This window comes from Macrobrachium nipponense, chromosome 3 (assembly GCF_015104395.2).
Source record: "Macrobrachium nipponense isolate FS-2020 chromosome 3, ASM1510439v2, whole genome shotgun sequence".
NCBI classification, from domain to species: Eukaryota; Metazoa; Arthropoda; class Malacostraca; order Decapoda; family Palaemonidae; genus Macrobrachium; species Macrobrachium nipponense.
In genome coordinates, this window is record NC_087202.1 from 77566193 (window position 1) to 77578496 (window position 12304).

The following is a 12304-nucleotide window of genomic DNA, read 5'->3' on the forward strand; positions in this document are numbered from 1 at the left end:
TTTATGACTGTGTTGTTTTTATTTATTTATTTATTTATTTATTTATTTATTTATTTGTTGTCTATCACTGTCATCCTATTCGACTGGATGGATTTTATAGTGTGGGGTTCCTGGTTGCATCCTGCCACCGAAGGAGTCCATCACTTTTCTCACTGTGCGGTGTATCTAGTTGCACACTCTTCTGCATGAGTCATGGAGCTTCTTCGGCATCTAGTTTTTTCAGGTTATTTTCCTTTATTATTATTATTATTATTATTATTATTATTATTATTATTATTATATATTTCTTAGGCGATACTCGCATTAATCTCTGGCAAACTAATGAAAAGTAGGTATTAAATGTTCTTCCATTGTGACTCATTGCTCCTTTTTCCATACCTTTGCATTACCTGGATATTGAGGATCGAAGATGGTGGCTTGAAATAGTGCAAAGCTGAGTGAATTAGAAGGTTGTAGTGCTTAACGGCAGTGGGCTACAATGAGGACAAGAGCCAGTGAAGTGGGTGAGTGATTGTTCTTTATGCAGAAGTCCATTAAGGATGCATCTTACCTTGTATTATCTCACCTGCGACAAAAGAGACTACTTCTACATCTAGGCTTCGGAATTCATTTTCGGCCTCTTTTATCCCTGACGTTAACATTTCTTCTTTCAAGAGGCTACTCTTAAGTTTACCTTCGCTTTTAAAAAATACCAAGTCTTTCATTAAACTTGGTCGTAGCATGCATGACTTTTGCTCTTTAAAAAACTGAATTTCTCGTAAATATGTATTCAGGTTAACCAATGCTCTTCAAAAAGCAGAAAAAGTCTAATCATTAAACAGGGTACAGCAGAAGGTTAACCTTTTCCATTTAAAAAAAAAAATAAGACCACGTATGGCATTAAACATTTGCTATTGGAAACAGAAAGTGATCTAAGAGTTTAGATAATTTCTTGTACCAAGGCATTTATGTTTAGAGGTATGAGGAGATGTTGCCATTTTATTCACGAATTTGAAACCGTAATATATTATTTGAGACTCGAATCCCTTAATTTTTTATTAAGCAATTTTGCAGAAATAAGGATTTTGGAGAAGTTTGAACGAATGCCTTGTGAAGTCGCCAGTGGAAAAAGTACAAGATATATGAACCTATCGAAATTACCTTTAATTTTTTATTTATTTTATAAAAACGAGTGAACTAGAGAACATGAGTTATCAAAAATAGTAATGAATTATCGAGCCCATCGATATTGCCTTACAATTTTAACACATCTGTGTTGTTATTGTTTCATACAAGTTGACGCAGATTAAAATTTCCTTATGAATGAGTAACATAATGTCACTAACCCAAGTCATAGGTCGTTAATTTAATGAACCGATAAAGAATCTAGGCCAGAGGCCAGGTACTGGGTCTTGCGAGGTCACTGCAGCCGTTAGTGTGTTTTTTTTTTTTTTTTTGCAGATTTGTGAATGATATTAAACACCCAGGTGTTTTAGTGCTATGTAGTTTCCTTTAAACTTTGATTTTGTTATTATTATTATTATTATTATTATTATTATTATTATTATTATTATTATTATTATTATTAATGGTAGTGTTAGTAGTAATTGTTACCAATATTACTATTAAAAACTAACTACTGCTTGATGTGACCTTTTTCCTTAATACTTGTAATATTACCATAACTGCTGTTGTTACTGCTACTACTACTACTGCTAATAGTAGTAGTAGTAGTATTAACATCTATGGAAACAAAATTGACTGTAATAATGATTAGCAATAATATCTAGGGTTTGGTTTTAACTTAATAGAAAAAAAAAGACAGACACATTTGTCTGAGGATTTATTACGATTAATTAGGTTTAATTTAAGGAATATTTTTTATCATTCTCCCGCAAAAGTGTTTGACATCGGAAGTATGCAACAAGGCATTGGAAACTTTGCCTGTTTACCTTCGTTGTATTGGCTTTTCCTCATCCGCGATCCGGTTTTTACTTCCTTTCAGCTCTCTCTCTCTCTCTCTCTCTCTCTCTCTCTCTCTCTCTCTCTCTCTCTCTCTCTCTCTCTCTCTCTCTCTCTCTTTATGTATGGTATAGGGAGGTTTTTCTTGGGCAGCAGTATATAATATGCTCGTCCTTTCCTGACCTGCATTGTTTTCGTGTCGCTACTTGGGATAACAAGGTAAGAAATGGGGTCGGCTTGCAGCTTGCATTTGGAATATATATATATATATATATATATATATATATATATATATATATATATATATATATATATATATATATACACACACACACACATACACAAAGCATGCACCTATTGTTTGAAGGATCAGTCCAAGATGTTAACCGATCACTTTTAAGCAGGTATTTTTGCCCATCATCTTTTCAAAAGTAAGCAGCTTCCATTCATTACTTTTTTTAGTGTAAAAACAAGACAGTAGTCACTGCCATATGCATCCTCTACCTTTTGAATCATGGATGAAGTCCCTGTGCGAAAACCTGCCACTGTATTAGCTGTTTCATATATCTACACAGGAGGTTTATCTCCATGCAGTCGAATTTCCTTGCGTACATTTCGCCAGTCACCTCCACCATGTGTGTAATCTCTCACTTCCAGGATATTATTCAGGCCCTTCCGTCCCCATAGCATCCCCAGTCTCTCTCTCTCTCTCTCTCTCTCTCTCTCTCTCTCTCTCTCTCTGTTTTTTTTTATTTGAGTCGATGGGAGTGCTAGATAATACCTTCAATTCTATTCCTTAAAGGTACACTAAAACACACTTCCATATCCTTGAGTATACATTTTATCGTTGTATTTTTCTTTATATTTTATTTTAGTCATCTCTTAACTCTGATGAATGTTTTGCGTGCATTTTCAAATTTTCTTGGTGACTGTCCATTATTGTTTTTGCTTTACACTGTTATATTCCGGTGAAACTTGCTATGTGGGTCATAGAAATAAAATTATGTTCAGAACTGAAAAGAAGTTTTGTCAATATTGTATTTGGTGTATTTAAAAAACAGATCTGTCCTTTAAGAATGCTTGTCAGGTTTGTCAATATTGGGTTTAGAACAGCGGTTTTCATTAAGCATTTAATTTGAGTGTGTGAGTGTTTTTGGCCTTATTTTGTATTTGGATTTAACATATCAGTCCTTTAAGAATCCTTGTTCGTGATTTTTTAAAAGGTTTGTCAATATTGAGTTTAGAACAGCGATTTTCTTTAAGCTTTTAATGTGTGTGTTTTTTAGGCCTTATTATGTATTTGGTGTATCTACAGAAAAATATCAGTCCTTTAAGGATCCTTGTCGTGATTTTTTCAGATGAAGGTAGTACTGGCTGCTTTAATATTGGCGGTGGCTCTTGTGGCAGCCGACGACGACAATAAACCAGACGTTGAAGGTCGTACTTCTAGCGTCGGCGCCGAAGCTGCCAGTTCTGATGCTGACAACGCTGCTGGTGCTGACGACAGCACTGCTGATGGTAGCACTGGTGGCAGCAGTGGCAACCAACAGTCGACTCGGTTCCTCAGTCCCTTGGGAGGGGTCGCTGTAGGTCAGGTAGTTGGTCAAGGGTTTGGGGTAAATCCAGTGAGTAGCTTCAGTCCAGGTTTTGTTGGGGTCAGTCCTGTTGTCGGTGGTGTCAGTCCTGTTATAAGTGGTGTCAGTCCCCTTGTTGGTGGTGTCAGCCCAGTGCTGCATGGTGGTAGCCCTCTTGTCCATGGTGTCAGTCCTTTGGTGCAGGGCGTCAGCCCAGTACAGGTACATGGTGTCAGTCCTTTGGTGCAAGGCGTCAGCCCTGTGCAATTACATGGTGTCAGTCCTTTGGTAGGTGGTGTCAGCCCTTTGGTAGGCAGTGTCAGTCCTGTGGTGGGCATCCTCAGTCCAGGAGTTGGGGCGGTCGCCCCCCCTAGCGTCTGCCGTTACTGGTGCAGGACTCCCCAGGGTCAGGCCTACTGCTGCGAGAACGTCCTCCAACCTCAGAGCCTTGTTGGAGTCGTCAAACCCGGTCAGTGTCCTCCTGCCCGCCCCGTCTGCCCACCCGTCAGGAATTTCCAGCCCCCTGCTACTTGCTCCAACGACGGTGCCTGCGGCGGTGTAGACAAGTGCTGCTACGACACTTGTTTGGAAGAACATGTATGCAAGCCGCCTTTCGGCTTCGGTCGTTAAACCTGACACACCATTCAAGTATTTCTCAGGTGCACTGAAGTCATATTTCATTGTATTTATCACTAAAACACATTGTTTCTTTCCTTCTGTACGATATTTAAATATAATTTCTTTGATTGGTATGAATTTGTTTAATTTCGGTAGTTTTTCCTCTTAAAGATATTTTATAGTCAGTATGTACTTTTATTTTTTATTTTTTGTATGGTGCACTGAAGTGTTAAGGCATATTTTGTGCGTTCATTAATTTTTTTGCGATTGTGAAATGTAAGAAAGGATTTTTTAAAAGTGGGTACTATGTTAAAGCAGTCGTGATATATATATATATATATATATATATCTATATATATATATATATATATATATATATATATATATATATATATATAAAACTGGTAAACATGTTTTGTTACAACAGAATTCCATCTAATAAAAGGAGCCCATAAAAACACCAAAAATATAGAGAGGAAATACTATATTTCAGAGACTTGCTGTCTCCCCTCTTCTTAGGTAGATGAATGAGAAACGTTACAGAAAAGGTGGTTATTTATACCGAAGAGATCCACCCACAGGTAAGGCCAATTTAGGTCACTCCCGCTGATAATCCTTTAATCCTCTTAAGCGTTGGTTGAATGAAAATTTTATCAATGACATCTGAATCCCATGCGACCTTTGAGATGTTCATTACCTGTCTCCTTTTATTAGATATATATATATATATATATATATATATATATATATATAGATATATACATATATATATATATATATATATATATATATATATTTATATATATATATATATATATATATATATGGGAGGCGTAAGTGTTGTGGTGAATCATCAATATCACTTTGTCCTCACCCAAATGATCTCCTCGATGCCCAGGTATCTTTTGAGTTCCGAAAGGAGCGAGAATCTTTAGAACACGTGTATCAGGGCATGTATTAGATACATTTTACATAAAAATATGCAAAACTTGTTCTGCCAGATTTTACAGCCTCATTTCCAAACACTTATAGGGCTAACCTGAAGAATTTGGTCTTCGGTGAGAGGTTGGAGCAATACAAAGTTAAAGGAGTTGGATGAAGGGCCTAAATTAAAGTAAATTGCTCTCACCCAAAGCTGCTTTGGATGTCTGGGAGGAAGTACCCCCATGAACTCGATGCAAGCAACCAGAAAGGGGTAGCTCGCTTCAAGGAGAACGTAGAAGAAACATGAAAATCGTGTCTTAACATTTATTGCCAAAACGGAATTCAATGTTCAGACCATAAGATTTTTTTATGTAGAATGGTCATATTACAGAATTTTGACACCTAAGAATTAAGACTGCATTTCCGCCCGTCAGTTTTGTTCCATATGATCTGTCTATTTTAAATAGGAATTATTTCCAGGACTCTTTTACCAAGCGATTAGCATATCGATAATTAGGAATTGTATTTGGAAAACAGCTGTAATAACTCATGTGGTAGCAGATTAAGTCAGTCAAAATATTGCCTCATGCAAAGTAAAATGTTGGATTTTTTCCCTGATGGGTTTTATATATATATATATATATATTATATATATATATATATATATAAATATATATATATTATTTATATATTATATATATATATATATATATATTATATATATAATATTTATATATATATATTTATATATATATATAAATATATATATAAGATATATATATATATATATATATATATGAAGCTAAAAGGCACATACTATTTGAACGGTGCAACCATATATTTCAAGCACTTCCTTCTGTGCTCCTGCTTATTGTTGTATTGCAGTAAAGACAATTATATATATAATAGTATATATATATATCTATATATATATATATATATATATATATATATATATATATATATATATATATGAGAGAGAGAGAGAGAGAGAGAGAGAGAATGGCTAATTCGCTGTTACTGTTAATGTTAATTAAGCAGCTGTTGTTCATTTCATCGTTTATTTATTAGATTTATTTATTGGTAACAAACGTTTCCTCTGGTCGTTTTGAACTTTGAATGATTTTTCTGTTGTTAATTACAATTTTTCTTATGTCCCCTTTTAACTCAACTTGATTCATAAAAGCTAGTATTGGTTATCCAATGTTACGCTTTCAAAGGAACCTGTGACCCTCTTTTTTCCAAAACTGACTCAGTATTGGCTTAGGTGTACATTGGTGAACGTAATTTGATTTTTGTAGCTCAGCAGAGAAAGTAATTGGTGGTAAGACACTAAAAGAAATGCCCTTGATATTTTTATCAACATTAAAGTAACTTAATTTAGCATTATTTATATTCTGCCTTACCTCTTCCCTTTTTTCTGTCTCCAGTATAGTTATATGCATCAGGTATTTTTAATTTTTATTTTTATTTTAGTCTTGCTGCACCTTGAAACAATTGTTCACCTCGGTGGCAGCGAGTTCGATTCTCGGGCATTCCATTGAGACGTCAGAGATGTGTATTTCTGGTGATAGAAGTTCACTCTCGACGTGGTTCAGAAATCACGTAAAGGTGTTGGTCCCGTTGCTGAATAACCACTGGTTCCATGTAACGTAAAAACACGCATACAAACAGAAACAATTGTTCAAAGCATTTCAAGATTTTGCTTATAGATTTTACTTATAGCTTTACTTTCCATTTATATATTCGGATATTTCTTGTAAAATAAAGGCAGTAAATGATAAACGTATCCTGGTTATTAATTTGGTTTAATTGAGGATTAATGAGTTTGATTACATTAGCAATGAAATAGTTTCCAGTAATGGACATTTTTTATTTTTCATATGCAAAACATTGATTTATTTTGTTTTACTGTGCAAACGTGCTGCCGCAGTAAACATCTATCGGCCAATGCCAAGGGGTGGCTTGCACACGTGCTCCTCCAAGCAAACGTCGTAGCAGCACTTGTCAATGCCGCCACATGCACCGTCGCTGGAGCAAGTTATGGGCGGGCCGAAGCTTCGAAATGGTGGGCAGGCTGGCCTGACAGGAGGACACTGACCTGGCTTGACAATTCCAACAAACGACTGTGGCTGGTTGGCGTTTTCACAGCAGTAGACTTGGCCCTGTGGAGTCCTGCACCAGTAGCGACAGGTGCTGGTACTTGGTGGCACTGGTGCCCCAATGCCCACACTCTGAGGGATAGCGCCACTCACGAATCCGGTGGTAAGTCCAGGTGCGTGTGCATGAATAGCGGTCCCAAGGGCTCCTCCATGGATTTCTGTCCCTAAGGCTGCCCCATGGATAGCATTTCCTAGGGCTCCCCCGTGAATAGGATTCCCTAGGGATCCCCCATGAATAGGACTTCCTAGGGATCCCCCATGAATAGGATTTCCTAGGGATCCCCCATGAATAGGATTTCCTAGAGCTCCCCCATGAATAGGATTTCCTAGGACTCCTCCGTGAATAGCATTCCCTAGGGATCCCCCATGATTAGGTCTTCCTAGGACTCCCTCGAGAAAGGCGTTCCCAAGGGATTCTCCAAGGATAGCACTACTTGGGGGTCCAAAATGCCCGCCGATGTTTCCTTGTGCCCCTAAACCAGCCTGGAACCCAGAACCTCCGATATGTTGCGGAGTGCCAGGTAATGTGTTTATGATCCTGCCAGCAGTTCCTCTAGTGCGTCCCTGGATACTGCTGGTACTGGTGCTGGTGCTTGGCAGGTCGCGGAAGGTGTCTGACGTTCTTATATTCGTTTTTGTGACGAAGATGTTGGTTTTTTTTACTTTTACTTCTTCATCTTCATCTCCGTCGTCTTCTTGATCCCCAGAGACTGGATTTCGTTCCTTGAAGCCTATGCCCCATTCGTGAGATCCGATCCTTGACCTTTCGTCGTCGTCATCGTCATCGTCTGCCACAGCCACGACGACCAGAACGGCTAGGAAGACGCAGACAAACTTCATCTGGCGGAATAAGTGACGTATATTTCATCTGTTATTTAAAGCCTTCATAATATTGCACATGTATTAAGGACACTTTGAAAGTTGTTTAGCTTGTTCGCCTCTTTCATAGACTCAGTGAAGTGGGAAAAGTTTAGAAGAATAACACTGCATTGTCGGAAATAACTTAAATAGTTGAGAAACGTTTCAGTGAAAAAATTATGGTAGAAAGTTAGCTCAATTGATGACACGAATTCACCTCGCATATCCTTTGCCTTCTTTCGGTCTGGAGATTATTAGCAATGCTTTCGTGGTTCTTAAGATGTGAAACTTGGTTCGACATTTTAACGAAAATGATCACCGTAGATAACATCGACAGCAATTTAGTTCGAACTGAGCCTGGCCCATTTGATTTCGTCAAATGGGCCCGGCTCTTTTCGACCAAAATTTTTGTTGATATGTTGGCAGTTAATTGTATTATTTCTCGCTCTTGTGAGTAGTAGAGGGCTCATGACCGCCCCTGCAAATGCTCTCTCTTTTTTTCCGTACAACATAGGAGGACGAAATCTACGACTTGATATATAAATAGGAGGTCACCGAACTGAAAACACTACGCGCTGAACAAGAGCAAGAGCCAGTGCTGGCATAAGGCCAGCTTCAACTAAAACAGAAACGAAGGGCTGTCCACCATCTCGCAAGGCCACTCTTAAACACAATAGCAAGAACTCCAGTAAGCTGACAGCAGTATTTTATCATTTCTTCACATGTAAAAATGCACACTAATCAAGAACGTATTAACGCAAATTACAGTCAATGCGTATTTTCTCTTAATAATGTTATTAGGTCACTGGAAAAGCTTATCACAATTTAGAATACTTAGAATAATTTTTTACATCCTGGGTGTAAGTTCAAAAGATAGTTGTCAAACTTCCTGAGTATCTCAGGTTTGAGCAGTTATTTCCTTACCAGTCATCCTCATAATATTGTGTGTATGTGAAACGTTTAAACTAAGTTTACTGAAGAAGCAGAATATCAAAGTATTATGGATCGCCTTGATAGATCCGTGCAGGATTTTGATTATAGAATATATATATATATATATATATATATATATACATATATATATATATATATTATATATATTTATATATATATATATATATATATATATATATATATGTATATAATATATATATATATATATATGTATATGTATATATATAGGTATATATATATATGTATATATATATATATATATTTAATATATATATATATATATATATATATATGAATATAGTATATGTATATGTATATATATATATATATATATATATATATATATATATATATATTTATATATATTTAATTATATATATACTATATGTATATGTATATATATATATATATATATATATATATATATATATTATATATATATATTCATATGTGTGTGGTGTATATGTAAAGTGAGTGAAACTGGGGATTTTAGAACAAGTACTTTCGTAGTTTATTCTACATTTTCAAGTTCACACTGAATATAATAGAAGTTAACAGACCTTTATACCCAAAAACAAAGAGAGAGACTGGGTTACAGTTTGTTAATCTGGGCGGCGTGTTCTTTAAGCAAAGAGACATGAACGGTAACCCCGCCCACCCTCTCTGTTTTTGGATAGAAAGGTCTTTTACCTTCTATTATATTCAGTGTGAACTTGGAAATGTTAAGAATAAACTACCAATAATATATATATATATATATATATATATATATATATAATATATATATATATATATATAATATATATATATGTATAGTGCAAAATGTTTGTCATATGTTTATGTCGTATAATATGACATTTTACGAAATCAGAAAATAACCGATTATAAAACAATGCTCACTGATACTTCGTATATAGCGCTTGCGTTTGTAATGAACAAAGGTCCATTGTCTTATGTGGAAGCTTGCTTTGCAGTTTAATGACCTTTCAGGTTTGTGTGGTAGAAATTTCCAACACTGTTTGCATTATGATAATCATTCTGTCTCCGTAGACAACTTAGTAATGTCCTCGTGTAATGTTGGAATATATGAAACAGGTTCTATTTCACTTATTGAGGTCCACTATTAATGCTTGATTGATGAAATACTTACTGTCAAAAGATATTTCTACGGAAAAATGTGATTCAGATAGTCAAGAAAACGTTTTAGGTAAAAAGCTTGTCAAAAAATGTTTTCATTGCTGTTTTAACGTCAAGTCCATGCTTACGCAATAATATATAATATAAGAGTATTGTGGAACAGAGAGAGAGAGAGAGAGAGAGAGAGAGAGAGAGAGAGAGAGAGAGAGAGAGAGAGAGCTTCATCAGATACTTTTAGATAATAACTGTGATTTAGATATTCATGAGAACGGTTTTGGTAAAAAATCTTGTCAAAAATGTTTACATTTTTTAATTTCTGGTTTAACGTCAAGTCCATGCTTACGCAATGACATATAGTAATAGTTTTATGGTATTATATATACATATATATATATATATATATATATATATATATATATATATATATATATATATATAGAGAGAGAGAGAGAGAGAGAGAGAGAGAGAGAGAGATGCTGGCTTACCTCTTGCAATAACGAATGGGTTGCGAAAGACTCGATGCTTGCTGTGCTTGCATCCGTCATTTATATCCAAGACAACGCAGTGTCCTTGGGTTTGGGACCCTTTTTTTAATACCCTTAATAACGCAGTTGAGACATCCTAGGCGTTTCACAAAGCATCCTTTGTACCTCCCACCTTCCTCTGAACGCAGGAATAAGGAAGTCTAGCCATTGATGTACCGTAATGGTGTAATGCTACTTTTGATTGCCTGTTGTTGCCGTAATAGGGCTGCAGTTTAGTGGGAATTGGTTTATTAAAAATAATGAGTTTTGTTTTCAAAGTTTTTTCGTATCGTTCTCTGTACATAAGGAAGTGTATCATATTCAACAAGAATATATATATATATATATATATATATATATATATATATATATATATATATATATATATATATATATAATCCAACATTAAACCGTTGCCAGTAACATGGGGTGGATTCACAGTAAGAAAAGCTAAAATTTACTGCCGTTATTTTAAGAATAATGGCGAAGTTGCAACTTCTTGTCGATGCCTGAGTATTATCGACAATTAACATAACCTCTGTTTATGCAGGTTTCCGACGGTTTTCGCTTTTATTACCACTTGTGTGTCTTCAGTTGGGCACGTTGTGGTTTGCTGTTGTGGTTCTTCGTGAAGTGTTGGTAAATACTATTCGTTTGGTCATGAATAGCGAGGCTACGGGAAAGCATAGTTTTCCTAAATAATAATAATAATAGTAATAATAATATTGGAAGTTTATATTGTGTCACATTATTTTCTTAATTAAGAGATGAGGATCAGGTCTTTCGATTAGTTTTCAAGGTCAAAATTTGACATTATGGATATCTGAAATACACAAAGCGCTCTCACTTTATTCATTACGTCTATAGATTGCAAATTTATACGATATTTTTATAAAATTTTCGTCAATTTGAATTTTTATGCATTTGAGGTTAATGGACTACTGGAATTTTAGAGTTTATCTTTCTGTTTTTATTTTATTTTTTTTAGTACACTTTTTATAAACCTTGAGCCGTTTATTAGGCTATTTAAGTAATTATTGCTAATGAGTGTTTACTTTGACATAATGTACTCGTTATTGAAGAATTGCCATTACTCTTTACCTAATTTATGTTACCCATTGCCATTGCATTTTGGCACTAAGGCATAATCATGTATTTGGCGGACCCCATGGGAAGATGTAATTAACATCATGGAGAGAAGATATAATCTCATATATATATATATATATATATATATATATATATATATATATATATATATATATATATATATATATATATATATATATAATATATATTAATGTAAACAAATTTCGCCAATCTAAATACTTTTGTCATTCACTACTTGATATGGGCGGGAGTTAGTCCACCGAAATACAGTCCTTAGCTTTAAACCAGAGTGTTTTAATGGGACTTTTATACTTGAGAGAGCTATATATGTATATATTTGTGTGTGTATAATCATTAAGCTACAAATCAAGTTTAATATCCAGTACACGCTAGTTTGGGAATTATCCTCGAAGGAGAATTATCACCGAAGGGAACTTATAAGTGATAAATGGATCGATAGCAAAGTGTCTCTTACACTCGACACGGTTACCTAGTGTCAAGT

At 35.1% G+C, this 12304-nt stretch overlaps 2 protein-coding genes across 5 annotated transcripts in view; one reads left to right on the forward strand and one right to left on the reverse strand.

The window, feature by feature from the left end:
* Nucleotides 1-12304, forward strand: part of LOC135221829 (elastin-like) — a 241857-nt gene that overhangs the window by 28328 nt on the left and 201225 nt on the right. The window contains exon 3 of one of the 4 annotated variants that reach the window (XM_064259728.1): nt 3300-4251. The exons of the other annotated variants lie outside the window; for them this stretch is intronic. Coding sequence (XP_064115798.1) covers nt 3300-4145 — 846 coding nt within the window. The 3' untranslated portion in view covers nt 4146-4251. Of the gene's footprint in view, nt 1-3299; nt 4252-12304 lie in introns of those variants that run through there. 4 annotated transcript variants of the gene reach the window in all.
* LOC135222224 (PE-PGRS family protein PE_PGRS16-like) lies at nt 6919-8081 on the reverse strand. The gene has a single exon (XM_064260354.1). It carries the CDS (start codon nt 8057-8059, stop codon nt 6998-7000), a length of 1062 nt encoding a protein of 353 aa, XP_064116424.1. The 5' UTR covers nt 8060-8081; the 3' UTR covers nt 6919-6997.

Excerpts from the sequence above, each read along its gene's own strand:
- LOC135222224 (XM_064260354.1), bottom strand. The coding sequence starts at position 8,059 with ATGAAGTTTGTCTGCGTCTTCCTAGCCGTTCTGGTCGTCGTGGCTGTG.